General features: G+C 52.4%; 12 protein-coding genes across 12 annotated transcripts; 6 read left to right on the top strand and 6 right to left on the bottom strand.

Moving 5' to 3' along the window:
- Nucleotides 1-4: 4 nt before the first annotated feature.
- Nucleotides 5-881, bottom strand: BKA58DRAFT_372454 (30S ribosomal protein S12). The gene is made up of 3 exons (XM_046169133.1): nucleotides 467-881; nucleotides 314-414; nucleotides 5-261 (listed from the first exon to the last, which is right to left on the bottom strand). Exons 1-3 carry the CDS (start codon nucleotides 840-842, stop codon nucleotides 196-198), a joined length of 543 nt encoding a protein of 180 aa, XP_046030828.1. The 5' UTR covers nucleotides 843-881; the 3' UTR covers nucleotides 5-195.
- Nucleotides 882-1,170: 289 nt separating this feature from the next.
- BKA58DRAFT_425668 (serine/threonine-protein phosphatase PP2A catalytic subunit) lies at nucleotides 1,171-3,034 on the bottom strand. Its single transcript, XM_046172937.1, has 6 exons — nucleotides 2,606-3,034; nucleotides 2,497-2,538; nucleotides 2,342-2,447; nucleotides 1,758-2,291; nucleotides 1,636-1,708; nucleotides 1,171-1,583 (listed from the first exon to the last, which is right to left on the bottom strand). The coding sequence occupies exons 1-6, from the start codon at nucleotides 2,765-2,767 to the stop codon at nucleotides 1,511-1,513; spliced, it is 990 nt and encodes a 329-aa protein (XP_046030829.1). The 5' UTR covers nucleotides 2,768-3,034; the 3' UTR covers nucleotides 1,171-1,510.
- A 131-nt stretch (nucleotides 3,035-3,165) lies between these two features.
- Nucleotides 3,166-6,055, top strand: BKA58DRAFT_10845 (sentrin 17). Its single transcript, XM_046163876.1, has 2 exons — nucleotides 3,166-3,346; nucleotides 3,398-6,055. Exons 1-2 carry the CDS (start codon nucleotides 3,254-3,256, stop codon nucleotides 5,717-5,719), a joined length of 2,415 nt encoding a protein of 804 aa, XP_046030830.1. The 5' UTR covers nucleotides 3,166-3,253; the 3' UTR covers nucleotides 5,720-6,055.
- A 232-nt stretch (nucleotides 6,056-6,287) lies between these two features.
- Nucleotides 6,288-7,443, bottom strand: BKA58DRAFT_433727 (uncharacterized protein; the record flags this gene model as incomplete). Its single annotated transcript, XM_046173212.1, has 3 exons — nucleotides 6,288-7,072; nucleotides 7,127-7,273; nucleotides 7,326-7,443. The coding sequence occupies 3 exons, from the start codon at nucleotides 7,441-7,443 to the stop codon at nucleotides 6,288-6,290; spliced, it is 1,050 nt and encodes a 349-aa protein (XP_046030831.1).
- A 998-nt stretch (nucleotides 7,444-8,441) lies between these two features.
- BKA58DRAFT_10884 (uncharacterized protein) lies at nucleotides 8,442-11,073 on the top strand. The gene is made up of 3 exons (XM_046163880.1): nucleotides 8,442-9,365; nucleotides 9,413-10,061; nucleotides 10,126-11,073. Exons 1-3 carry the CDS (start codon nucleotides 8,610-8,612, stop codon nucleotides 10,929-10,931), a joined length of 2,211 nt encoding a protein of 736 aa, XP_046030832.1. The 5' UTR covers nucleotides 8,442-8,609; the 3' UTR covers nucleotides 10,932-11,073.
- Nucleotides 11,074-11,189: 116 nt separating this feature from the next.
- Nucleotides 11,190-12,974, bottom strand: BKA58DRAFT_306351 (sphingosine-1-phosphate phosphohydrolase; the record flags this gene model as incomplete). The annotated part of the gene is made up of 3 exons (XM_046167108.1): nucleotides 11,190-11,266; nucleotides 11,314-12,623; nucleotides 12,673-12,974. The coding sequence occupies 3 exons, from the start codon at nucleotides 12,972-12,974 to the stop codon at nucleotides 11,190-11,192; spliced, it is 1,689 nt and encodes a 562-aa protein (XP_046030833.1).
- Nucleotides 12,975-13,180: 206 nt separating this feature from the next.
- On the top strand, nucleotides 13,181-14,533 carry BKA58DRAFT_416027 (P-loop containing nucleoside triphosphate hydrolase protein). Its single transcript, XM_046172578.1, has 3 exons — nucleotides 13,181-13,581; nucleotides 13,634-13,837; nucleotides 13,887-14,533. The coding sequence occupies exons 1-3, from the start codon at nucleotides 13,309-13,311 to the stop codon at nucleotides 14,250-14,252; spliced, it is 843 nt and encodes a 280-aa protein (XP_046030834.1). The 5' UTR covers nucleotides 13,181-13,308; the 3' UTR covers nucleotides 14,253-14,533.
- Nucleotides 14,534-14,535: 2 nt separating this feature from the next.
- Nucleotides 14,536-15,456, bottom strand: BKA58DRAFT_416028 (DASH complex subunit Dad1-domain-containing protein). The gene is made up of 2 exons (XM_046172579.1): nucleotides 15,200-15,456; nucleotides 14,536-15,111 (listed from the first exon to the last, which is right to left on the bottom strand). The coding sequence occupies exons 1-2, from the start codon at nucleotides 15,302-15,304 to the stop codon at nucleotides 14,902-14,904; spliced, it is 315 nt and encodes a 104-aa protein (XP_046030835.1). The 5' UTR covers nucleotides 15,305-15,456; the 3' UTR covers nucleotides 14,536-14,901.
- A 228-nt stretch (nucleotides 15,457-15,684) lies between these two features.
- BKA58DRAFT_372467 (tRNA-splicing endonuclease subunit sen34) lies at nucleotides 15,685-17,198 on the top strand. The gene is made up of 2 exons (XM_046169134.1): nucleotides 15,685-15,716; nucleotides 15,925-17,198. Exon 2 carries the CDS (start codon nucleotides 15,933-15,935, stop codon nucleotides 17,103-17,105), a length of 1,173 nt encoding a protein of 390 aa, XP_046030836.1. The 5' UTR covers nucleotides 15,685-15,716; nucleotides 15,925-15,932; the 3' UTR covers nucleotides 17,106-17,198.
- Nucleotide 17,199: 1 nt separating this feature from the next.
- BKA58DRAFT_350466 (flavodoxin and radical SAM domain-containing protein) lies at nucleotides 17,200-19,793 on the bottom strand. Its single transcript, XM_046168521.1, has 3 exons — nucleotides 19,691-19,793; nucleotides 19,201-19,642; nucleotides 17,200-19,138 (listed from the first exon to the last, which is right to left on the bottom strand). The coding sequence occupies exons 1-3, from the start codon at nucleotides 19,725-19,727 to the stop codon at nucleotides 17,236-17,238; spliced, it is 2,382 nt and encodes a 793-aa protein (XP_046030837.1). The 5' UTR covers nucleotides 19,728-19,793; the 3' UTR covers nucleotides 17,200-17,235.
- Nucleotides 19,794-20,960: 1,167 nt separating this feature from the next.
- On the top strand, nucleotides 20,961-23,540 carry BKA58DRAFT_425676 (uncharacterized protein; the record flags this gene model as incomplete). Its single annotated transcript, XM_046172938.1, has 3 exons — nucleotides 20,961-21,269; nucleotides 21,320-21,652; nucleotides 21,686-23,540. 3 exons carry the CDS (start codon nucleotides 20,961-20,963, stop codon nucleotides 23,183-23,185), a joined length of 2,142 nt encoding a protein of 713 aa, XP_046030838.1. The 3' UTR covers nucleotides 23,186-23,540.
- A 772-nt stretch (nucleotides 23,541-24,312) lies between these two features.
- BKA58DRAFT_372474 (uncharacterized protein) lies at nucleotides 24,313-26,058 on the top strand. The gene has a single exon (XM_046169135.1). It carries the CDS (start codon nucleotides 24,711-24,713, stop codon nucleotides 25,566-25,568), a length of 858 nt encoding a protein of 285 aa, XP_046030839.1. The 5' UTR covers nucleotides 24,313-24,710; the 3' UTR covers nucleotides 25,569-26,058.
- The last annotated feature ends 255 nt before the right edge of the window (nucleotides 26,059-26,313 follow it).

Consider the following 26,313-nt stretch of genomic DNA (forward strand, 5'->3'; position numbering starts at 1 on the left):
TCTCGGATGGATAACAGCTGCCATTAATACATGCACACATGTCAAAAAGTGCCATGACGAACGTCTGAGTTGTGCTAATGCCCTTGAACTAATACTTGAGTAGCCGTATGATGCAATTCTAAGTACGCTGTATTCAACGCCCACGATGCTAGGGTATGGTACAATCATGTGTATACACTCCACCACAGTGTCCATCTATGCCGTCTTGGGCTTCTTCGTTCCGTACTTGGACCGTGAGGTGATTCTGCTACCGACACCACCCTACAAATTGTTAGCGATGCCTTCCCATGACATCTGTGGTTGTGAGACTTACCAGATCCAGTGCTCCTCGGACCAAATGGTACTTCACACCAGGGCAATCTTGCGCTCGCCCGCCTCGTACCATGACAACTGAATGCTGCTGTACATTGTGACCTGTGCTGGTCAGTCTTTCCGCAGCCAACTGTTTGGCATGTGTTTGCAATACCTTCTCCCGGAATATACGCCGTGATAACCTTGCCCGTACTCAGTCTGACCCTCGCAATCTTTCGCTCGCCCGAGTTGGGCTTCTTCGGCTTCGTCGTTCCCACTTTCAGACACACGCCCTTCAGCTCCGGCCTATCCCTCAATTGCGGCGATCGCAGTTTACGCGCTTTCTGTGCTATCCTCCCCTGTCGCAGGACTTGTATTAATGTGCATTTTTGTGCGCGCGACGACGGTGTTGGGTGAGCTGCGAAGGCCGGGGTACTGTTCTGGAAAGCGGAGGCGGCGATTGGTGGCCAGATTGATCGCGCTGGAGCGAAAGAAACTGCGGAGAGGACCGAGGGCCGCGCAAGACGTCGGAAGAGTGTGAGAGGCATCATGGGTGTTGTGGTGTGGCTCGAGGTGTTGGTCTTGGACAAAAGTTCGAGATGCAAGACGGTGGCTGACTCAGCTAGGATGGCTAGTTGAAGGCCATCCCAGGGTGCCCAGCGATGCAGACAGCGCACCATCAGAGAATGACATTTTCTGTTGCATTAATGCATGTGCGGTGCTGATAATGACAAGTCAACGTGACATAACAACGTACATCTCTAAAAAGGCACCATCACGGTAGTCGCTCAGTACAACACGTATTGTGCTACTACCTAATGGTACGCACAAAATGAAGGTATAGCGTTGCGATAGGGACATAGATCGCGTAGTAAAGATGACTGCTAAATTGCAGGAGTGCATCACGAACAACACACATATTCACCATAGCACATACAGGAGTAAGGAGCACTACCGTTAACTCTCTACCATTATCAGTCTGCGCACTAGCTACATCACCACCTGTTGCAACATTGCCACGTGTCTCTAGTACGGCTTCTTGGGGCCTTGTAGACAATGATAGCCTCATTTCAAGCGAGCACGTCGTTACCACGCGTCTCCCGTCGCTTCTCATGACGGCTCGGGTGACCAGGAATGCAATCGTACACAGTGTATTCAGTGATGACTTCCAAATGTAACGCTGTGCTGAGATAGCGGTGGGAGCCAAAGGAAGAGTCGCTTAGAGGAAGTAATCCGGGGTCCTTCGTGACACCATAGGTTCGCCAGCGCGCGGGCAAGGATCGAATTGCAAGCTGGACGTATATTAGAGATTGGAAATGGCATACTAAAAGGGGAGGAACTTACAAGGTATATTTTAGATGCTCGTCGATCTCCATGATAGCGGCCTGGTTACCGCACCTGTAGCAGTAGTTCGGTGCTGTACAAGGTCAGTCGGATCATCAGCAACGGAAAGAAAAAAGACATACCCGAGAATATGGTAACGACATTCCTATCTTGCGACCAATTATACCCCTCCATGACTAGCTGATGAGCACGTGCCACCAGCGTCAAGCCGTTGTTGTGGTTGAAGGCCTCCGAGATGTCTTGACCGAAGGTGTATCCGGCACCACGGGGTGAGATTCCCCAGCCGCACCTGTCGTCTGGGTCGGACCAGAGCAGGTCGCACATTGGTCCTTCGTGAGGTACCTCTTGTATGCGGTCGAGCGCCCTGATGTTGTCAAGGGTGTCGATGCTAGGGGAGAGACCACCGTGCAGACAGAAGATCTGGTTGTCGATCAGGGCGGTAAGCGGCAGGTAGTCGAATAGGTCTGTGAAGTATTTCCAGACGTTGGCATTGCCGTACTTGCGGAGACACTCGTCGTAGAATCCGTATACTTGAGTGATCTGGCGGGACTCGTGGTTGCCACGGAGAATGGTGATGCGCTGGGGGTATCGAATCTTGAGTGCGACTAGGAGGGTGACGGTCTCGACGGAGAAGTAGCCTCTGTCGACATAGTCGCCTGTGCATGTCAGTCGGTATGAGTGGGTAGGGTTGAGGCAGGCAACGCACCCATGAAGAGGTAGTTGGTGTCCGGGTTGGGGCCACCAATCTTGAACAACTCCATCAAGTCATGGAACTGGCCGTGTATATCACCGCAGACAGTGACGGGGCATTTCTATGCGACGGTGAGCTGATGTCGCAGTCGCGGCAAAAAGGGTACGTACCACTGGTTGTACATTGGACTCGTCCTGAAGTACCTCGCGAGCCTGTAACACGATACTTGTCAGAAAAGGCATTCCCGATGACATTGTGCGCCAGGCAGATGTCGCGTACCTTGTCGCATAGTCTCTGCACGTCGCTCTCGGCCAGCTGCTTGCAGCTCATGAGACTCTCAATCCAGCCGTCCAGCGTGGGGATTGTGGTCGGCTCAGACGTGGGGGCAGACGACAGCTGCATGGGCTCTGGCATCTTGACGTCCTCCATATTGGTATCCATGGTTGCGGGGCGGCGGGATCGATGTAGGTGGGGGGTCGATCGGTTGTTGTGATGTAGAGCTGTCGAGGGGTTCTTGCCCTTTCAAACTCGACCAATGACGTGCAGCAGACACGAGTAGAGGCGGTGGGCGGTAGCGACTTGCAATCCGGAGGGCGTTAGAGGCGGAGGCTGTGTGTGGCGTGCAAGGCGATATCGACGGCGGCAGCAGGATCTATGACAGGAATACGGGGACAATCACGACCACGCACTGCAGGCACATACTACCTTGGAAGCAGGCCGTAATGGTGGATTGTTTCTCCGCGCCGGATACCAAGAGCCTCTGAAGATTTAGCGCGAACCGTTAGCCGCGAGTCTGTGCGCGGGCGCTACTGCGGGCACCTTTGTGCAGCAGCCGCGACCCTCGTCCCTTCTCCACTCGACACAACTCCCACCCATTGTTGTCACTATTGCCCATCGCACCCACCACCGCGACAAGCAATACCAACAATGTCCAGCAAGCGCGCTTATAGCGCCTACCTCTCCAGCGCGTCTGCGGATATGCTAGTCGCTGCCAATGGCTTCGGCGCTCCCCAACTGCAGGTGAGTAGTCGCTGCCTACATTGACACGACGCGAGCTGACAACAACGGTAGGCGCAGCAACACACACCTTCCTCAATATCACATCTGCGCATTCCAGGCGGATGGCCACAAGATCACATCATTGCCGCCGAGGAAGTCATACCTCCGCGCGCTTCTCTCTCCACTACGCTCGGCAAGTGGGCTGCGACCGTCAGCGTCGTCAACCTGCTCTCACTCCCCGCACGCCTCGCGAAACGCTATCTCCGCCGCGAGGCTATCAAGGCGATCCCTATAATCTCCGCGACCGGCTCCAACAAGAAGCGCTTCATTTCCGCAGGTCTGGCAGACGAGGAATGCGCGACACCTTCTCCTTCAGTGCGCGCACGCGCGAATCAGGCGCGTCGCGAACACCAAAGGCAGGCGCGCGCGTCAGAGCCAAGTCTCTATCAATTCCGCGATTCGCCAATTCAATATACGTCATCAGCGCATACACAAGAATTCGAAGAAATCCAGCCTGGAGCATACAATAGAGATGTATCTCTCAACGAGGGCGGCAATGTCAACCCAGAAGACGACGAGGACCTTGAGGTCAGTGTGGACTTCTCCTTCGAGGATGTCTTCACTTCGACCCCGCCGCGCAACCCCCAGACCGGCTCTCCCATAACAGTATCCTGGAACAGCCCTCAAGTTGCCTCACCTGCAGTTCCCTCGCCCGCATGTCCGGTTCTGTCTTCCCCACTATACCAGCATGACTCGCCTGCCTACGACAATGCCAACCCGGCCTGGATCTCTGAGCTACGCAATGCTTCAACTGCCCATGCCTCTTCAGATCCTACGTCACCATCGGCGCGAGGATTGCCCTCGTCGCAGGCATCCACAGGTCCAGCTCTCCGCGCTAATAACAAGCGCACTTCCAAGCTGCCTACGAATACACCTCTGCGACGCCAGCTGGTTAAGGCACAGATGTACAGGGAACGCAAGCGCATCGCAAGCCTCAATGCCGCGCTCGAGTCTACGGAGGAAGGTTTCGCCGATACCGAGCGAGCTAAGAACAGCTTCGCCGAGACAGTCAACCAAAACCCCTCTCACTCCACGAATGCTTTGTCATCAGCATCTCCCACCCCATCACAACCAAAGACTGGAACCGAGGCTGCCGTCCCCAAATTCGAATACGCCAACGACTTGTCATTTCTCCCTGAAGTCCCTGAAACCTCTGAAGTCCAATACGCCAACGACTTATCATTCCTCGTTGATGCGCCGTCTCCGCCACGATCGAAAGGAGTGCGATGGGAAAAGGATGCTAAATGCAAGCCCTTCTACGTCGATCAGAAAGTCAGCGAGATGCTCGACTCCACACTAGAGACGATTACTTCCAGTCCGATCAAGGACTACTACAATGTGTTCCAGAACAACGATGGCGGCGCATCAAATGACAGCCAGGCGTCATCATCTTCACGCTCGTCAGCAGACAGTAGCCCGCGGATAACCCTTCTTGATTCTCCTGCGCAAAACGGTGGCTGGCGCGGTGTCTCCGTTGACGATTTCAACGCACCCAATGAATCGCTCCTGGAGTGCGAGTTTTCGCTAGAACTTCTCGAAGACCTTCAGCGGGAAATGCAGAAGAAGCTTGCCTTGGCACCGCCTCCCCCGCCGCCGCCCAAGCCACTTATTGCGCCGCTCACTCCCGAAGAAGAGGCTACACTGCAAGACGCCGCAGCCAAGACCAAATATGGCCGCAATGAAAGCCAGTTCGTCATTGACGATAAGCTATACGCTCGAGACTTTGCGACTCTGTTGCCTCGCGTCTTCAACGGTGATCCCAGGGCATGGTTGAACGACAGCATCGTCAACGAATATCTTTCCATTCTTATCGCTGCAAAGAAGAAGGAAATGGGCTTCGCTCACAAGCGCAACGGTCCTGCACCGCCACTTCACGCCTTTTCGTCATTCTGGTACCAGACTGCCGATACGTCCCGCTGGACCAACAGGTTCCAGCTGAAAGGCAAGCAGTACCTCGACGCCCAGCTTATCCTCTATCCCATTTGCGACAAAGGTCATTGGCGTCTGCTCGCGGTTTATCCCAAAGAACGCACTATTGAGTACTTTGACTCTATGGGTCTCCCTGGACAAAAGTACATCGACAAGCTAGTCGAATACCTCAAGCAGGAGCTCGGTGAACACTGGGTTCCTGAGGAGTGGAGCAAAGAAACTGGCCAAAGGAGTGAGCAACAAAAGAACGGGAGCGATTGCGGTGTTTTCACTCTCCTGAACGCTTTGACCCTCATCCGCGGCGACGCTCCCACTCGTGTCCTTTCTACCGACGGCATGGATGATGCGCGCAAGCGTATCGCAGCCACTCTGCTGGCCGGTCATCCTACTACCGAGTTGGAATGAGCACAACTCTTCCATTCTTCATTCGAACACACGAATTCTGTTTTCGCATTGCACGGGTTGGCGATTTTGTCTTTTCGCATTGTTTTTGGCGCACCGCATGGAGTTCAGTCGCTTACGAGGTTTTTCACGACGGTTACATTACGACTCGGATACCCACCCCATGATACCCCACCGCCCATAGAGGCTTGAGATTTTGCATAGTTGGACGTCTTGTTTTTGGTACCCTGGTAGTTGTCCAGAGGTCTGTTCAGCGAGCGGATTGTTCTTGTTTGTACCTTGGTAGTCGCTTAGGGGTCGTTTTTTTTTTTCGCAGAGCACGTGGTACGCTCCTCTGGTCATCCAGCGAGAGGCTCTTGTATTTGTTTCCTTTCTTGTAGCTAGTTGTTTACTCTTGTCTTAGTCCTCCTGGTTTGAGACCTTGACTCATCCCTTCGGGGGTTCGAGTTGGTCTCGCCAGGAGGACGAGCAGGGTTTGATTAGCCAGCGAGAAGCTCAATCGTGTCATAGCATAGCATAGCGTAGCGTTTGCAGTAAATTAGACTGTTCTATATACTCTTCATCGCATGCTTTATGAGGCGACCTTGACAGTGAGCTTACCAAAGTGCTTCTGGTCCCACATGTATTGGTAGGCATCTTTGAGATCCTTGAGCTCAAATACCTTCTCGTCAACAATGGGGTGCAGGTCATTTGCCTCAATGGCCTTGCACATATCCTCCATCTGCAGTCTTGAACCGACTAAGACACCACGCACAGTGCAGATGTTGTTCAGACAGTCGAGGAACGTAGGCTGTTCCTTTCCGCCGCCGCCAATGAAACCGATAATGGAGATGACGCCGTCAATGGCGATGGCCTTGAGAGACTGCGCCATTGTGGTCGGGCCGCCCACCTCGACAACGTGCTGTACGCCAGCGCCATTGGGAGTGAGCTTCGCGGCCTCTTCACCCCAGTTGGATGTCTCCTTGTAGTTGATGACGTGGTCGGCACCATACTTCTTCAAGAGGTCGGCCTTTTGTGCGGAACTAGTTGTCGCAATGACGCGGGCGCCAGCTGCCTTTGCGAATTGCAGAGCAAAGATGGATACACCACCGGTACCTTGTGTGAGGACTGTATCACCAGGCTTGAGAGCGCGTGACTCCAGACCGTACAGGGCGTTCCAAGCTGTGAGAGCGGCGCAGGAAAGAGTAGAGGCCTCGAACATGTTCAGGTTGGAGGGGGCCTTGACGAGACCAGCTTCGTCGAAAACGCCGTACTCTCGCAGAGTACCGTCGATGGCGCCTCCGAGACCGGTACCGAGAGATTGTGCGTCTAGGGAGCCGGCGATGTGACCTTGGTTGAAGAGGGTAACTACCTTGTCTGGGTGATGTTAGAAGGCTGCCTATATCGGTCTGTCTGTACAGGAATACGAACCTCCAGGCTTGAAGCGTGTGACGCGCTTGCCGACTGATTCTACAGTACCGGCGCCGTCCGAACCGGGCACAGTGTTGTCCTTCATCGGGAAGGGGTATTTGCCTTTGGGGATGATAAGGTCGCGGTAATTCAATGATGCAGCGTGGACTGTCAATTGGTCAGTGTCGTTGCTAGATGCTGTTCAATGAGATGTACACACTCTTGATGAGGACGTCCTTGTCTCCAATTTCTGGTACCTTGGCCTGCTCATTGAATTTGAGAGATTCAAAGCCATCCTGGCCTTGGACGGTCCATGCCTTTGTTGTAGATGGTGCCATTTTGTGGTAGATTTTGTGGGGGAGTGTTTGCTATGGGAAATTCGAAGGAGCTCCAAAAGACCTCTGAACCTTTATGACGTCTCTGCCATGACGGTGCCTGCTCCTTATGTACTGCCATGTGCATGTGGGGTCGTCGAAGGTCCGAATAGTGACGCAAGAATAACAAGAGCTAGCTCGAGTTCACGTCACAGCTTGTAGCGCTTGTAGCTCCCCTGTAAACTGCGGCTATCATGGATCATTAGCTTCCTAAATTGGTGGCGACCAGTCTGCCCGCACAGAGAAGACCCAATGGCGGCTTGTTCGCCATTATCTCAAAGGCGAACTGCCGGTCCGAAAGACGAGTTTGTCAGGATGGCTGACCGATGCTCTGCTTGCCTTGCCGGGGATTGCTCGGATCTTCGGTAAACGTGCAATTTAGAGCCTGGAGCTGCGTGCAACATGGCAGATGTCGGCAAAGTTCACTGGGAGCGCATTTGTAAGCTCCATGTTGGCGGAGTGGGTCCGATGGAGAAACGCGAGGATGTCGCGTGGCTTCGCGCCTACTCATGCCCCGCACCGTCTTCTACCGCCTTCTACCAAGGGAGTCGTCTTTTCTGAGGCACCCCACTATACTATACTCGGAAGGGTGATAGGTGATATAGGCTGTAGCATCGAATGCAGTAGATGTTTCTTGCGTGGCTTCCTCTTGTCATACTTACAATTCGTAAGAGCGAGCTCCTCCGCACGCGCGATATGTTCGTTGGTCTACATCCAACCCAGCCACCAAGTGTCTCCAGCTTCCAGCCAGCCACCTGCAGTCGTGCTTAGTGCGGCAATGGTCTACCAATAGCCAGTCTTTCCTGTGTTGCGCGCCGCCTCGTCTCGGTTCCCCAGAATAGACCACACTTGAGGGAGCGATGATGGAGAAGTGGGGGCTCAGTCCCGCGCACGATGCTGTCTCCATCCCGATCGTCCTCGAGATAGTCGTATGCGACAGTACCGGCACTCATTGAGCCTCCTGGCTGCCCTCTTCTTGTTGTCATGCTGCATACGTCCACAGTATTACATGTGCAACACCCCGCTGAACGCTAGCACTATGGTGTTTTCCTAATGACCTCGGGACCGCGTCGCAATCATCCTATGCTCTCAAAATTGCACCACCCTAGATTCACAACATTGCGATAACGATGACTTCTCAAGGAATTCAGTCGGCTTATTCTTCGCGAGATGTTTCGCCAGAATCGCGTCCTGAACCCTACGACCCCTTCCGCACAGAATCCGATCCTATCGAGCTCTCATATCTATCACGGCTGTCGTCAGATGGTAGGGAGCCACACATCTCTCATGCACAATCCTGGGGTCAGTCTCAGGATGGGGGTACAAAGAGTGGGTTGCGGGCGGGAGCCTACTTGGGCTTGCCGCATGGTGACAGCCGGTACGAGCCAGTGCCCGGAGAACACGACATCTCGGGCCATTCCATACGCTCAGCGAGAGAGTCAACGCATACTCTGAACTCGCTCTACCATAGAAAGACCATAGATGCGGACACCCAAGCGCTCGTCGACAGGAGATCTGGCGAGTTGGTCCAATGGCACATATATTGGACAACACCAGCTCTTATAGTGGCACTGTTCATAGCAGGATTTGCGGCAGCAGTGGGTCACCACTTGTTTTACATGCATCTCAATGGGCAGCCGGCTACCGATCAATTGAAGATGGTACGATACGGTACAGCCTTGGCCTTCTTTGTGAAAAGCACACTGGTCGGGACCGTTATCATGTGCAACCGTCAACGAATATGGTATACCTTTCGACGGAAGGCGATGACGATCAATGGAATTGATGGTCTTTTCTCTGCAACGGAAGATCCGACGCAGTTCTTCCTCAACTGGGAAATGATCAGAAATGGCAAGCTTGCTACACTCATGGCAGCATGTACTTGGGTAAGCTTCCAGATCTTCTACAACAATTTTGGACTGACCAACCCAAGTTACTACCACTTGCATCCGTCTTGTCTCCAGCCTCGCTAACTTCCGAGTTAAGAACGTTTAACAATACGGCCACTTGCTCTGTAGCTACCCTAGATTTCACCCAAGAATCTACGTACGACTTTCGAGACATGAGTAAATTCCGGCAAAGGAGCTTAAACTTCTACAACACGACTGAACCAGCCGATGAGGAACGGAGAGATGGAACAAAATACTCCGAGACAACAGAAAGCTTCTTCGACTATTACGATCAGCCGTCGACGAATGCGCGCCGCTTGGCCTTCAGTAGTGTGTACATGCAGAAGCCACAGCCTCGCGAAAATGCCTCTACCGTATTTTGCGGATCGGGCTGGAATTGTACATACACAATTAGCTTCGTGGGACCAGGCTACCAATGCGATGATGTCGACGAGGCTAATAGATTGGACGCGCCGTTCACATTGGCTGAATTAGCGCCAAATGGAAGCCTCGTGTATGCTGCCGAGGTTGATCAAGGTGATTACAGTTACCAAGATCCAGCGAATGGTACAGAGTCTTTAGGCGTGTTCAAGAACGAACCAAACCTCTGGATTGGTTACGCCATCAATACGTCCAAATTGTACTCGTACGATGAGGATTCAGACTACAAAGCCAAATGGGGAAACGTGCATGGTAAGTTTAGATTGAACGGAACACGTATAGGACATGTACTGATTGTTTATGTCCATCTCTACAGAGCCCAAGATATTCAAATGCGTCATGCAGTACACCAAATATACTTTCAATATGAGCTACAATCCTAGACAGTCCGCAACCCGCTGGAAACGAGAGTTCCTGCGTCCTGTTGTCGGGGAGCATCCCATCGAACCACAGAAAAATGTTGAACAATACAAACTAACGGCTTCCTTCCATACTCTGGGCTTACTCCTACGACGCTTCCTGCGTGGCAAAATCGTAAAGCAAAAAATCCTCATTACCTACTCAGATCTGTCTGAGACACGATTGGTCAACAGCAGCACCTCGTACCCGTTGGTGGATCTGAAGACAGAGATACAGGATCTTTTCGAAGACATACTCGTTACTCTTCTCAACGACCCGAATCTAGTCGTGGCCAAGACTCAGGAAGTGCCTTGCACGAAGTCACGAACCATGATGGTATACGTGTATTACAAACACTCCCTCTGGGTGGGATATGCGATCGCCATCGCAATTACTTTCGCCTTCATCCTGGTCGGTGCATGGTCGCTCCACATGAACGGGGTAGCATCTGATGTGCTCTTCTCTCGCATCATGGCTACCACGCGTAATCCTACGCTGGATCACTTGAGCGTTGGGGCGTGTTTGGGTGGGGATCCTTTTCCCAAGGAGCTGGCAAAGACGAAGTTACGCTTTGGTGTCCTCCTTGAAGATGATCCTAAAGAGGGACCTTTGGGCAAAGTGGAGCATTGTTGCTTTGGCACTATGGGCGAGACGAAGGAAATTATCAAAGGCGGCACGTATGCGGGACTCAGGCAGCATAGGATCGATGCCCGATTGATATAGAAGCGTGACACCGGGTGTTGTGTACCTCCTGAATACCGCGAAATAATGCCTATTATGCCTCAGTCACCATTGCATAGCTCCAGGCTACCAATGAGACTGTGCCTGACATTGCTGAACGATCATCCCATACCACACGGCTAGGCTCGACTTCTAAAGAAAAAACTCGTACGAGACCGCCCACTGGTTTCACCAGGACCAGCCAGCTGTGTCGGCATATGTACGGCAAAAGAAACGCGATGAAGTTGTGTCCTGGATTGACTACGACTGATGACCCATACCCAGGCCTAAGAACTCGAATAGAATAGGGTTACCCGCAACAGCGATATACGCAATACCTTATCAGGATTAGTCGTCGATTTTCTGTTGATAGCATATAACATACCCGTGTACACAATTAACTTTGTGACGACCTCAACATCATAGCGTACTCGCGGTGTCGTAAGCTTCATGAATATCTCCCGCTTCTCGTTTTCCTCCTCGGTCGGGCTCTGTGTAAGCATGTTGACATCGCCAGCGACATCTGTATCGCTCCTCGGAGGAGTAGACGTGTTTTTCTCGTTCACATGCACTTCACCTGTGCCCATCATCTGCTCGTACGAATGCACCCTGGACGCCATGGGTGTAGGTAGGAGGCCTGCGCCAAGTAGCGGTTCCCCCTTCTCGATGTTGGGTGTATCGAGAACTGCGGGGCTGGGTATCCACGCAGAGTCTTCGGGTACAGCACCATCTAACGAGTTGACACTTTCTCGTCGTCGGCGATTTCGGTAAGCAAGCGTCTCATAAGCATCGGCAGCGGACTGTGGGCCGACGGACACAGACCGCTTACGCGGGTGGGCGAGGTTCTTCAGCATATGTGGCAACTCTGACGCAGGTGGAATGACGTTGTCGTCATCAGCGAAAGGCTTTATGGACTTGTACTTGGACGCGTTGAGGAAGAAGGCGCGAGGCATGTTCCAACGGGCTTGCTCTAGAAGACGGAAAATGGGCGGTAGGACTGTGAACAAGGCAGGCTTCATGGTTGCTCTCCAGACGAAGATTACTACAACACCGAGTAGAATGCGAATTGTTGCCTTCAACAGGCCCATCTCTTCCAGATCGAATGGAACAGATGATGGGTATGCATCTTTCAATGCATACCCGGTCTGAGCGTAATGCCACGCACCAAGATTGATTCCAATAACCACGCCGGAGAAGGATACGCTATCGTCGTAGCATGGACAGTCGTCGGCAGGCTCCGGATGGATGCGGACGAGAACGCAGACGACCAAAGTTGCGATGAAGATGTCCATATAACTGCCACTGAAGACGAACGAGTCCATCCAGTCCCCGCAGACCAGTTGGAATGCCGTGATCAAAGCACCCATTATACTTCCGACCAGGACATCCAAAAACCCGTGCATGCCGCAATACAACCGCCCTGCAATGATCGAGAGCGCGTAGAAGTAGAACAGCGCCTGTAAGCCCGCATTCCAGTTTGAATTGTCTTGCTCGGCTGACTGGCGCAACGTGTATATGGCATAGAAGGCGACCGAAACCGCGTTGGCAGAGTGCGACGAGGGGAAGCCGTATTCGAGCGCAGCGGACCCGGACATGGATATACGGGCAAGTGGGGGTGATAAGGGCCTGGGCAAGCAGAGCATGTCCTTGAGGAAGCCCGTTCCATACACGCCGGCTGCAAGCATGAAGACAGTCCTGTGTACGTCAGACGTCGCACGATAGTGGGAGACAGCTTCTGACATACGCTCGGCCAATGCTAGTGTATCCGCACCAGAACTGGATGGGCAGGAACACCATGAAGAAGGTATGTGTGCCGAGGTTGGCGGTATAGGCGAAGTACGAGTCGAGGGCCGGAGAGCGCAACTTGTCCTGCATCAGGGCGAGCCATGGCGTCTCCCAGCGCACAATGGGTATGAGGCGATTGCGCAGGGCATTGCGCCATTTGGGTAGGCGTTGGGCATAGTGATCGTGGCCCTTGTTGCCGGCGTCCAATTTGGGCTCCTTGGTCGCTACGGTGTCGGTGGGCGCATCATGTCGCGGACTCATGGCAGCGGTCGCAGAAAGGGGGTGGGCGAGTTAATCGAACGTGCATGTCCAGCGCCGGCGATAGCGTCGTGGAGTAAGACGAGGCTGTAGGCGGCGATGCGTGCCATCGATCGATAGACATGGACAGGCACGTTGCAACTTGGCGCTAGTTTAGCGAGCCGCTGGAGACGTAGCGTGGTTGCCATATGCGACCGAGCCCTCTAACAGTCAACATCCACCTCTCTTAAGCCTCGACCACTCGCTCCCCACACCAACTCCAACACCATCTTCCTTCTCCGTATTGATAACCTCGTCTGAAACAAGACACGACTACACATCCCGCACACTTCCAAACATGGCCACCGCACCTTCCCAGAACTACGACTACCTCCGGCGCAAGCAGAGCACAAAGGCGCCCGTTTCATCAATCACACCAGTCCGCAGCCACGCCCGCACACCGAGTGAGCGCAACAGCAATGGCACCGTCAGCTCCTATGGCACCACCAACACGCGCGACACAGCCATCACCGAACCACCAGCCTATTCCAAGAAGCTCGTTGTTGTTGGTGACGGTGGATGCGGAAAGACATGTTTGTTGATCAGCTACAGCTCCGGCAACTTCCCAGAGGTACGCACCGCCAACACAAAAGATGTGTCATGTGGTTCTAATGCGAATGCAGAAATATGTACCAACGGTCTTCGAGAACTACATCACCCACACTCCTCATCCTCCAACGGGCAAGATGGTCGAACTTGCTCTGTGGGATACCGCAGGACAAGAGGAGTACGACAGGTTGCGGCCGCTCTCTTACCCAGAGACAGATGTCATTTTCGTTTGCTTTGCGATTGACTGCCCCAACTCACTAGAAAACGTCATGGACAAGGTAAGACACTTCGATACGTATAACTCGTACATTAGCTGACAACAACTAGTGGTACCCAGAAGTTCTCCACTTCTGCCCAACAACTCCCCTCATGCTTTTGGGCCTCAAGTCCGACTTGCGCAACAAGAAGAACTGCATCGAGCTACTCAAGACACAAGGCCTGACGCCCGTCACATCGGAGCAAGGTCGTGCGGTTGCGAAGAAGATGGGCGCTGCCTACATGGAGTGCAGTAGTAAAGAACAAGACGGTGTAGAGGAGATCTTCGACATGGCTGTCACAATGGCCGTCGGCGAGGAGCACAAGGAGCAAGAAGAGCGCCGTGTCGGCACAGCGACCTCATCAAGAGGGAACACGTCGTCGTTCCCTGCTGGGGGCGGTAAGAAGAAGAAGCGCAGCGGCTGCAAGGTCCTATAGTTTGTTTGTGTCTATCGAGAGGAGAGCATATCGAGATTCACGACGCTGGACGACACGATCAAGATGTTTAATGACATACGGCTCACCTCCATCACTGTCCGGGCATATTCGCTTCCTCTTAATCGTAGGGAAGTCTTCATATGTACATGGTCGCCTGGCGTTTGGGTTTCCTTTTGGCATGAGAACGGACGCAGCGATTCCATAGTCCACGTAGCAGCATTTTCTTTCCTGTATCTGTATTCGGTATTTTGTATGTACGCATGGCGCGAGGGCGATCAAATTTGCCTGCGCCTAGGAAGTAAATCAAACATATTTCTGAAACCTGTTTTCTCCAAATTGATCGTCACTAGCCGATGACAGAACTCGTGTCGTTGACCGCCTTCATAAACGCTTTCGCCCAAAAGTACATGGCACGTAAAATAGTGCATACCTTAGTCTCTAGTATCATACACTCGGTGTATCTTCTATGTAGAGGTATCATACAACGTGAACACTGCGATCCCTTGGTGTCGCGCACTGTACCAATGACTCGCTCCGGGGTATCATTACATCATACCCATTATCGCCATGGTCTGTTCGACGGCTGGCCGTGCACCTCCGGGCGCGTTGTTGTTTATCGCGGGCTAACAAGGTGTCTCCCTGCCACCGCTCATTTCCGATCCTGAGGCACTTCCGTCTCGCCTTCGTGTTCGGTCGCGCCCTCCTGTGCGCCTTCTTGTTGTTCACTCGGGTCCTTGGCCATGACGTTTTCAAAGTGACTCCATAGCGACTCGACGGGTGCGAACTCGTTGCCGACTGATGTGACTTCTTCGAGCGAACGGTTCAACTTGTTGATGTTTTGCAGGACGACTTCTAGACTCTGGCCGTTGGTTAGTACAAACCGGTCAAGAAGCTGAGATTCAGAGGGCTGCGGTGCGCCCCGTGGTAGAATTGATGGCTGCACGTACTTGGGCAATTTCAGTGACGAGCAATTCGCGCTGTTGCTCGTAGTATGTCTTTGACGGCGCGGTATCTTGGCCATTGGTTGACGGGGGAAAGTATGGCGGTGCCATATTTGGTGTTCTTTCGTGTCGTTGCGATCACTTGACACACAAGGAAAAAACCTGAACAGGCCTGCAGCCTACAATAGAACAACAAGAAGCAAACAAGAAGATGTGTCGTCAATGTAGGCTTCTGGGTGTTCAGTATTCCACTTGAATGGGGTGCGCTGGGCGCGGATCTTGGGACGCGAGAGCCGTTTCGCGACGCCAGGGTTGCTGTCGTGTTAGTAAGCCCGGTTACGCTAGGCGGCTTTCGGCCAAGCTCGTGAACTGGACCACTCATGTTCCATGAATCCATCTTTTCGTAGCCACCAACGCGGGTAATAGTGGGTTAGGCTCAAGCTAAAAAGTCTTTTAAAGGTACACGGCTGAGCTTCTCGTCTCTCGTTTCTCATTTCCAGTTCTCGCGAGCCATCGCGATCATGTGAGTGGTAAGACCCCTTTCTTGATATCACTACGCTCCCACCCCTTCAATGATTAAGAAACATACCTCTGTCAATCCTCTGATAGCTGCCGACGGTGTAACACCGCTGGCGGACATGAGGACCCAGTATTCACGCAATGAGATCAAAAACGCTCCTACACCGCTATTTTAAGTGTCAAGCGAGAAGCTAACGAAGCCTCTGCTTTAGACCATACTATGGCGGCTGCCCCAGCCCCCAAACAAATCAAAGAACCCTTTCCCATATCCCACGTCGCCGGCCGGTATTTCCTCTTTGATGTGGACGTTATTGCGCACTGCCGTCGCACGCACAACATCTGCGGTCTCCTCGTCGGCACGATACCGAACCTCAGCCAGCAGAACGTTTTTCTGGGCATACCACTTGAACTCATGCCGGAAGAGGCTCGGGTACTCGTCGATAAAGGTGCTGCGTATCTCGTGGATGATGCGCAGGCACATCAGAAGGCTTTTGCGGAGATGAGCCGCGAGGACAGACTGAGGTACATGGAGGAAATGGACAAGCGAGGAGAGGATGTCACCAAGGAACAGACTGAGCTGGCAGAGAGGAGGAAAGAGAGGGCGTTGGAGGCGAAGGGTCTCAAGAGGGAGGAAGTCGAGAAGAGTAGCGTTGCTGCAAGCACCACATCGGAAGACACTCTGCAGGGAGATGACTCCAGTGTCGCAAGCTCTGGTCTGGGATTCATCATGAAGGGATCAAGCTTCGCAGACTCGTCGGCGCCAGTGAAGCCAACCAAGACCACGGTGCCTTCCAGCCCTGCTAGTTCAGTCACTGATAGCTCGGATCTTGGTAGCTCTGGTCTAGGCTTCATCATGAAAGGCTCTAGTTTCTCAGACTCGTGGGTACAAATCAAGGCGCCCAAGGTTGATTCCTCGGTCGAAGAGGTCTCGCTCTTCGATGCTGCACCCCCTTCGCCTGCTCCTGAACCAGCTGTTCCTGTCCAGGCCAGCGCGCCGAAAGGCGTTGCTGCCCAGAAGCACTTCGTCACACCTACAACTTCATACCCACCTCTACCAACACCCGCCAAGGACCCCTCTGTTCCTCCTCCAGCCGTGCCGGACAGCTACCCGCTGTTCCGCTATCTGCATTCCAAGGGCTACTACCACATGCCCGGTCTACGCTTCGGATGTCACTACAACGTGTACCCAGGCGACCCCCTTCGGTACCACAGCCACTTCGCCGCGACTGGCTTGGGCTGGGACCAGAAGTTCGACTTGCTAGACGTTGTCGGTGGAGGACGCCTCGGCACAGGAACAAAGAAGGCCTACATGATCGGTGGTGAGAACCCCGAAGTAGATGCCCAGGAGAACGAGCCTGTGAGAGCATTCTCTGTTGAGTGGGCGGCGATATGAGTGCTGCGTCACTATGACTTCATACATGGATGTTACGACTTGATGAATACAATGCATAGATAGAAGAACAATGATGAGCCTTTGTTCAACGCATGCCAGCTTTGATATATGTTTGATTTTGTGACGAGAATCAGAACTCCAACGCAGCCGCAGTGGCCTGCCCTTCCACTGCGCTCTTCTCTGCGTCATCGCCCTTGGGGCCCTTACCCTTTCTATACACTCTCGCATCCCTAGGATCGAATCCGCCATTTCCCCAGAGCGCCCACTCTGGCGTCTCGTCACCAACGTAGTCTTCTGGTCTCCAGCCTACGACTTGCCCTTCCTCCGTTCTCGTGCCTTGAACCTTACCCTCGTAGAGATCAAAGAAGCGTTCGAAGTCTATTCTTGTCGCCCATTTGCCATTCTTCTTGAATCTCGTGCGGTCGGCTAGCAGGATGCAGCAGGAATGCGCATGCTCGGCACCGATGCCATAGGTCAGTCCGCGGTTGTTCAATTCTTTCTCTAGTTCCGTCACGAATTCGGCAACTTCTTCGTAGAAGGGGACGTTCTGCATGGTGAGACCTGCAGATCCTGCAGCTGAGGTACCGCAGTATGTGACGCCTTTGACTTCAACGAAACCAGGCAATGCACGCTCGACGAGGTCAGCGTAGCCACGCACTTCCTCGGCCATGTTGAAGCCTTTGACAAGCGTAAGGCGGAAGACAGTGCGTTGCTCGAACCGGCGGTTACGAAGGATATCTAGACAAGCACAGAAGCGCTCCCAGAAATCCCGGTGAAGAGGTCGATCAATCTTACGAAGACTGTCTTTGTTTGATGCGTCGATGGAGACGTAGAGCTGGGTCACTGGGATCAAGGAAGCTAGTTGAGCTGGGTGCTGAGCGTTACAGACAAGGAACGTGGAGATACGATTCGCATGCATGATCCCGAGAAGCTCGTTGATATGTGGATAGAAGATCGGTTCGCCGACTAAACTCAAGGCGCAGTGACGAATGCGCATGGCCTCGCTGAAACGCTCGGCTCGGACACCGGGGACTCCCTTCATCATCTTAATCTTCTTGTAATGTGCTGCGGTGATGCCGTCGAATATCAGATCCGGAGCATCGGTTATCCAGCGCCACGTGGTGCCGACCGGATTGGTGCCATGTCGCCAGCAAAAGACGCATTTGTTGGAGCATGAGAGAGACGGGGTGGCTTCCATGCATAAGTGAGAGGCGATACCGTAGAAGGAGTACTTGTAGCAGGAGCCTCGACCTCGCAAAGCTGATTTAGTCCATCGACAGATCTTGACGCCCGAATGAGAGCCAATGATGCTGTAACCTTGCTTGGTAAGAGCGGCATACGTAGGAGAGGTGGTGGGGACCATCTCCTTAGGACCCTGACGGGATGAGGTGGCTTTTACGGGTCCAGGGGCGGTTGCAGAATTTTTGTAGGTGGTAAAGTCGACCGGTATTGGAGCGTTCACCATCGAGCCTAGGTCTTCGACGTCGTCTACGCGTGTATTTTGGTCGTTCCCATCCTCTAGATCCTCTTCGTCGCTCTCGATGGGATCTCCGCTACCCGGGACACCTTCACCAAGTCCTCGTCCTTCGGCGATCTCCACGAGTGCGTCCTGAACGCCTATCCTCCAATCCTGTAGCCTTTGTTCAGCATCGCCCTTGACGTCTGCCATACCAAGTGGGTATGCCCTCTTCCTGCCGGTCAACCTGGCCATCCACTTGTCCACCTCCCTCGACTGGCTGCAAAAGCCCTCCTCTTCTGTCGGCCATCCTTCTTTATCGCCGAAACCAAAAACGGCGTATCCCAGCAAAGCGCTCAACGGCGCCGTATCGATCCTGAAGTCGTTGTGGGTTTCCTGCAAGCTCTCTACAAAGACGTCCAAGACGGTGTCGATGTTGTACGTCGGTACGAGGATGATGTAGAAGTATTTGACGTTCGCATTAGTTTTCGGTGGGCTAATGAAGTAGTCGTCGTGTTCAATGTAGGATATATCGAGCGTCTGGGGCTCTAGGAAGGACTTGGATTGATCGCATCCCCTACAATTTGAAACGCAATGTCAGTTCACGCCTCATGTATATTTCGCAAGCTAGACACGTACCTTGTCCACTCGGTGAGGACTTGCGCGAACTGCGTAGCGTAGCGTTCAGTCGTCCCAGACAGCGATTGGAAGAATATCATGGGCTGGATTCTATGCGTCTTATGGTCAAATGCAGGAGCTGCGATAACCTTTTTCGGTACCTTCCTGCCCTTGACTCTTTTGGGGCCCTTCTTCGTCTCGGCAACGGCAGCCACTGCCCTTGTGTCGTCCTCGGCATGGTTATCGATATTGAGCTTGGATGAGTTTAGCGTCGTGGTGTATTCGGGCAGCCATTCAGGTTTGAGCTCGACGGTGGTCTTCGGCGAGGAAGGAGCGGGTGATACAGAAAGCTTCTCCCTCTGGTCGCGGTCGCGCGCGTATATGACAAGGCGCGCGATGGTCGCTACTACTAGTGCAGACAGTAGGATGGGGAGCCGGTGCTCGTGCCATATGAGGAGCAACTCTGCAGTCAGATTAGCGACAAGCGTACGTAATCAGCCTAGTAACCTACCAGCTGGCAATCGCTCCAGCAGCCCGAGTACAGTCATGGCGCTGCTCTTGACGTTGCGCAAGCGATGTCTTTGGGGTACGAACTTTTGGCCAGCCACTTGCGTGGGGTCCATTACCTAGCGTCAGGCGGGGTCCATCATCAGCCGGCTAGCTGGACCCTGCACTACAACCTACCATGAAGGCTTCCACAGTGCTCTCATACCGCACCCGTTTACTACCACAACGGTGCATCGCTCGTTTTGGACAGATACATGCTCATTGTGTTGTTCGCGAATCCTAGTCATTTTGCCACTTGTCGATGCGTTGCCGGCTTCTTCATGCACTCTCCTCTTGCCTACAAAGCCTCCCGTTCTCTCCTGTACGAACACTGTTAGCGACAGGGGTTCATAGGTGCTGATTCTAATTGAGAGCATCGCTGATGCTGTTGAGTATCAACTCTGGGTCGCGGTTATGACTCTCAGTATAACCTTCTCTCCTTGCTTTCTTATTCTCGCGCTCATTCTCTCATTAAGGATCTCTGCGATACAATTCTTGAATTCAATATGGATAGTGCAGGAGACAAGTTCGAGTTCCTCCGTCTACGTCAATTCTCTTGTTATACCGCCAACTCATACGTTTCATCCTTCGTTTCGAGTCTGGCCTGGGGAGCGGTGTTCTCTTCTCTATGTCCTTCATTAGGAGCACTAATGAGTAACTTCTTCTATAGACTCTAGTCACGGTCACAGGGTCGAATATCTTGGACCCAATCTATATGATTCCAGCTTGATCAACAGCGAGTAGAGTAATATATTTTACTTGGACGAAGGACTGAACTCATAGCGAATGTCGGGAAGTGTACATCTCGTGAGCATCCTATGCACCGCAATCCTTTCATGGGCGAGTCTTGCAAGTCAGTGCTTTAAATCGAGCAGGTATCTTCTCATCTCAAGGTGACCAGTTCACCTTTCAGTAGCTGTTTGGTGGTGCACTTTTCACTTTGCTAACGCGCCAGTACTCGAGCACACGTACCCAGAGTTCTCAAGTTATTGCACTTTCACTTTCACTTTTCGCTACGACACCCCGCGTTTGCCCAGCGCCGTGGACCCGAAATCACGCATGCTTGGCGTTGTTTACAACTGGAGTTTACAAGCTGAACTGAACAAAATCGCCCGCACACCCAGTGACAGCTACTGCCCGACTGACAGCAACAACGCATTCTCTAGGCCCAGCCTCTTCGTCATAGCGAAAAGCACTTGACAATTGATCCATTCAGTAATTCGACGACACTAACCATGGTCGGTTTCAAGAGTTTCCTGTCAGCTAAGTCATTTCGCCGCAGCCACGATGACGACCGCGCCAAATCAGAGCTCAAAAACAGTATGAGCAAAGACGTCGGTGGCAGCGCTGGCATAAGCAGCAATAGCATTGCTCAGAAGTCGGACGACAAGCACAAGGAATCTACACGTCTTATTGCCGGCTTCCAGAAGGTCTTCGGCAATCATCGCCGTGGTGACCATGTCTCTCTCATGCCTTCTGCGCCGGCTACACCCACTTCCACTCCCAAGAGGCTCTATCGATTCCAGTCGCCTAAGCAAAACAAGGTCAGCACTGTAGATGAGATCTGAGAGAAGATGTACTAATCCCCAGGAAGCAAACATCTTCCACCCCATCATCGCTTTCGACGGCAGATAACACAACGCGGGAGTCCGATGCTACTATGCTATCACATGTAGTCCTTACAAGCACCCCACCCACGAGCCCATTGACGCCACTTGGAAGCGCGCATTCCGCGACGTCAGCCCCCAACAATAATCACACCGACGTTGCACACGTCACACCGCTTGCAAAGTTCTCGATCAACACCGCGAGGCCTATCACCCAAATCTCAGTGGAAAGTGATCTCAGATCCGACAACGAAAAGTATAGCGATGATGGCCCTGTACTTCGGACGACCTCCCACCCTGCCACCGTCGACGATACCAACGTCAGTTTTGATGCTCGTACTGATAAACTCAAGGCGGCCATAGAGGGCATGCGCGTGGCAGAACAGCTGCTGAATCAGCGCCATGCTACTATCAAACCACAGGCGAATACAAGTAAGCGCGTAAAGCCTTTGGATACCGTCGGCAAGAATGTGGGATCCAGAGACAGTCATGGCATAGCTCTTCTACCGAGCAGTCTTTCTGCGCTCAATCACCGCCAGACCCATCTAAGAACCGCAAATCAGGCTATCGAAGCCGCAAGACGGCGCCAGGCTGTCAGATATCTCGCTTTCTACGCAGCAGACGGCTGTCCGACTAACATCGACATTATCGATCGAATCAATGCCCACTTCCATCTCGAGGCCCGTCACATCGATGGTGAGATACCCAACGCTACCTTCGATGTCAATGGCGTACTCATCCGCGCTAGCCAGATGCCAAAAGGTTCTGTTGAGCGTAATTGGATCATACGCTACAACGCTGTAGTCAACAACGCCGAGCTTGTCGAACGCCGACTTATGAACAGCGAAGATCACGAGATGATTGTCGCTCAGCTCTTCCCTGAGAAGCGTGGTCACATACTAAACCCAGAGCACTTCGAGATCTTCATGACTGGCCTTGGTGAAGAGGGTATTCTCACAAAAGCGCAGGCCAAGTCCATTGCCATCGTCGCCGTCAGCAAAGAGGAGTTCGACAAAGGTATACACTACGTCGAAGCGACTGGCAGCAAACACGCTCATCGTCGCAACACCACCGCAGCAGCCATGTTCGACATTCCTCAGCGCGCCAGCCGAAGTACTGCATCCTTCTCATCTCGTCCAGCCAACGGTCAGAACCAACACGAGCTGTACTTCTATCTCCGCATTCTAGTCGAAGCCGCAGTCTACGGCCAAAAGTTCTGGAAAGGCTACTTCTTTCCCAACGCACGTAACAAGCTCAAGAACTTCTACGACGCTCACAAGCTTTCGCAGGAGGGCTGGCTTCTTCCTCCTCATCTAACCGACTACAAGCGTGACTGGACACACCGTGAGGTGCGGCTCCTACAGCGTGCTCATCTCATCTGTGACCTGCTCAAGCAGTACGAAGTGGGCGAAGTAACAGACTTCGGTATCATCCGCGCTATTCGCGCGACCTTCGTCGGCATTCCAGCTCAACCTTCATGGTGTCCTGAAGATCTGGAATCATTCCTTTACCACCGCATCGCCGATTCCGGTCTTACCGTCTCCAAAATCCCCGAGATCCTTGTTCTGCATCCAGAACACGACATGGTCTTTGCCAACTACCGTCTTCGTCAGCACGTCATCAGTGGACTTCGAGAGCGCGCTGATCAGTTTGAGAAGGAGGAGGTGGCGCGGCTGAAGGAGATTGACAAGAGTTATATGACTTTTGAGGAGGCGAGGAAGAAGGAGATGACGAGATGGGAGAGGATGAAGAAGGGCTTGAAGAAGGTGTTTGGGAAGAAGGAGGTTGTTGTTCTTTTTGATCCTTTCGCGCCTGAGCACGGGTTGGAAGAGCAGAGAGAGGAGACGGTATAAGGGTGCTTACGCATCTATCTCTATCTTCCAAGGACGCTACAGCAGTTTGCGAGTACACATTAGCTGGATCTGAGCCAGCTCAACTTTAATCCGTACTTTCTGGAGCTAATTCCAGGGCGAGTGCGGCTACATCTTGGTAGATGCGAAATCACGCTGGGTTCATGCTCCTTCGAACAGCGCGTGTACAGAAGACCTCTGCCACATAAAGCTCTTGATGAACTAGTCAGCTCCATGTTTCTTACAGAACCGCCGTGCAAAGCTTTGGGTATCTATCTGCCATGTCGAAGCGCATTAGACCTCAGATTGGTTGCCAAAATTCGCCATGCTGAAGGTATCCGGGTTGGTCAAATTTTACGTTCGCTCAAGCAGAACGCAGATGATGCTCTTTCTTGCTGGGAAGACGAAGTGGAAGACTTACGATGGGAAATTGAGAAATCATATTGAATTGGGCTTACTACGCGGAAAGGGAAGAGAGGTGCGTCCAGCTTCGAGGCCTATCCTAAGTCCATTATCTTTCTCAAACCAGACGATGATGTAGGCACCTCTCTCGCCAAACGCACATTCTCATGTGACGAAGGAATCGATCAAAGACATCAAGAGGAATGGTATGGGGAGTTGAACGACCACGGATCTGGCCAGTGGGTCACAATGACTACCTGCTAAGGGCCTATAATTTGGACAATAATAAAAACATTAATTGACCGGGACGCGATGACAGATTCACTATATCTTCAATCCTGTCGTATCTGTACGCGGCTCCTTGTTTTGTAAAGAACTAGTTACGCCTGCCCGAAGTATACATACACGTGTATCTCCATCGACCGCGACATGGACTTTCGTACGCTCGGTTGACACTGGAATCAACCGCAAATACTTCCCGGCACTACCCTAATTCTCAAGCTATAGACGAATACAGTAAACATTTCCAGCAAACATCTCGTGTCTACCAGCACGCAGTTAGGTGTTTCACACGTGCACACCAAGGTCTCATATTGCTCACCAAAAAAGGGCCATGGCCCTTTAGCGCACAATATCCAATCATACCATTCCTACTCAGCTGAGCATGCAGCCAAGACGCAGCCTAACAACCTCCGCCCTTTTCACTGTCTTGCTTAAAGCGGCGCAAGGCTTTACCGGCTGCAAGTATGTATTACCGATGGATCCTGCTTGCCTTTTCCACCAAAATTCCATACTTCGCCTACTACCACCACCTCAGTCTTCCTGCGCTGCTTTACGACCGCCAACTCATCGACTCGAGTGGCTTGCTTCGCCTCGACACTTTCGGTTAGGCACGCTGCAGCTTCCATCTGCCTTGCCAATCATGGAAGAATCCCAGGATTTTGGGTGAGCTTTTTTTTTTAGACTTTGCTAACAAAAAGGGCGTGCTGCCCGAAATTGTAGCCTTGCCTACTTTCTGCAAGATGGCCCAACACTCCAGCGGTTGCAAGCGAACCGCATACCTCAAGGAACTCAGCCCGCAGCCCTTGATACCGTCGATACCGACTTGAACCTGTGCGATCATGGCATGCTTTCCGACACGAGGTTACCATACGATCCTCGTGTTGACTGGTGCGGATTCGGGATGCCACTCCCGCAAGATCAGGGTCTTGGCGTCTTCAACACTAGTACTACACCGATGTATACGGTAAACGGTATGACTGCTGTCGGCGCTGGTATCTCATCTACTGGTACCATGATACAACAGGCAACGTCGCAACCTTGGGATAAAAGATGCATCATACTTTCCTGTGAGTTCCGTTACACCTCACAGTGGCAATGCAAGGAACACATGCGGGCTATGCATCAGGATGCCTTTACATGCGAACAATGCATGTATGTAGGCACGAGCCATTACGAGTTAGGACTGCATGCTTCCGACACAGGGCATGCTTCTTTCATCTGCAAGCATGACGACTGCGAGAAAAGGTTCTCCAGACTGGACACATACCAGAGGCATGAAAGAACTCATCGAGAGGACGCTAAGCGTTTCCCATGCATGCATTGCAGGAAATATCAAGGAAAGAATGGCTTCAAGCGCAAAGACCACCTCACTCAACACCTACGAAACTATCATCATATCGGCGAAGACAAACAGGTCGGACACTTACGTGACCGCAAGTGGTGTCCAAAGAAAGAGTGTACTGAGTCGAGACCTGCTAGCGTAGCCTTCTGGGAAGAAGGTGTCTTCAGGGAGTCAAAGGAATGGGTCAAGCACGTGCGCACTGTGCATGACGAATCTGAGTTCTCCTGCCCACAGGCTGGCTGCGACCGTGTCAACGGAAAAGGCTACTTCCGTCCAGCAGACCTCCGGGTCCATCTACGCAAAGTCCATGGCACAGATGGCTCTTTCGACCAGAGTATTTGGCATAACCTCTGGCAGTAATTCAACCCTAGTCACCTATCCACGGCATCGATCGGACGCATATTAAATATGCACTATGGCTCCTCACTACGGAACCATGACACGGGATTCCTTTCATCATTTCCTTCCTGGCGCCACATAACCACCAAAAACACTTGAAAAGAAGAGGAGGCAAGCACACGAACATCTCTCTCTGGAAAGCACAAAATTCATGTAACGACGCTCACGCAATCCCGTTATTTCCTTTCGAACACACACCGACAGTAACAAGTAACATCATCCATCTACCCCTCGTATCTCCTTACATACACTGAATACAATCTGTCTTTCCTTAGAAACACCACTATGCGCAAGATGACCAATATGAACGCGCACGTCACTGCGAGCGTTACCGTGACCTCACTCACTCACGTACGCATACAAGACACTCTATCCCATGGCTGTCAATAGCTGCGCAATCTGCCCTTCGTCTCACCATGACATGCACGTCGACGAGCCAGTCACAAAACCTCAAGGCTAAACATGGAGAAGCAAAATCATGTATACATCTTTAAACTACTACAGGGGGTATCTCACGCCATTTCTCCATACATACACCGACTACTCGTGTAGCCTCAGATAAGTCTCCATGCAAAAGCCAGATGAGAAGAACTCCACTAAATGGCAGGCTAATCCTAGCCCGCTGAGCATAACTGAAACTCCTGATAATGCCATAGCTCATGAAGACCAAAAGTAGAAGTAGACGCGCTCGTGATGCCATACTGCC

This window comes from Alternaria rosae (assembly GCF_020736505.1).
Source record: "Alternaria rosae strain MPI-PUGE-AT-0040 chromosome Unknown BKA58scaffold_1, whole genome shotgun sequence".
Taxonomy (NCBI): domain Eukaryota; kingdom Fungi; phylum Ascomycota; class Dothideomycetes; order Pleosporales; family Pleosporaceae; genus Alternaria; species Alternaria rosae.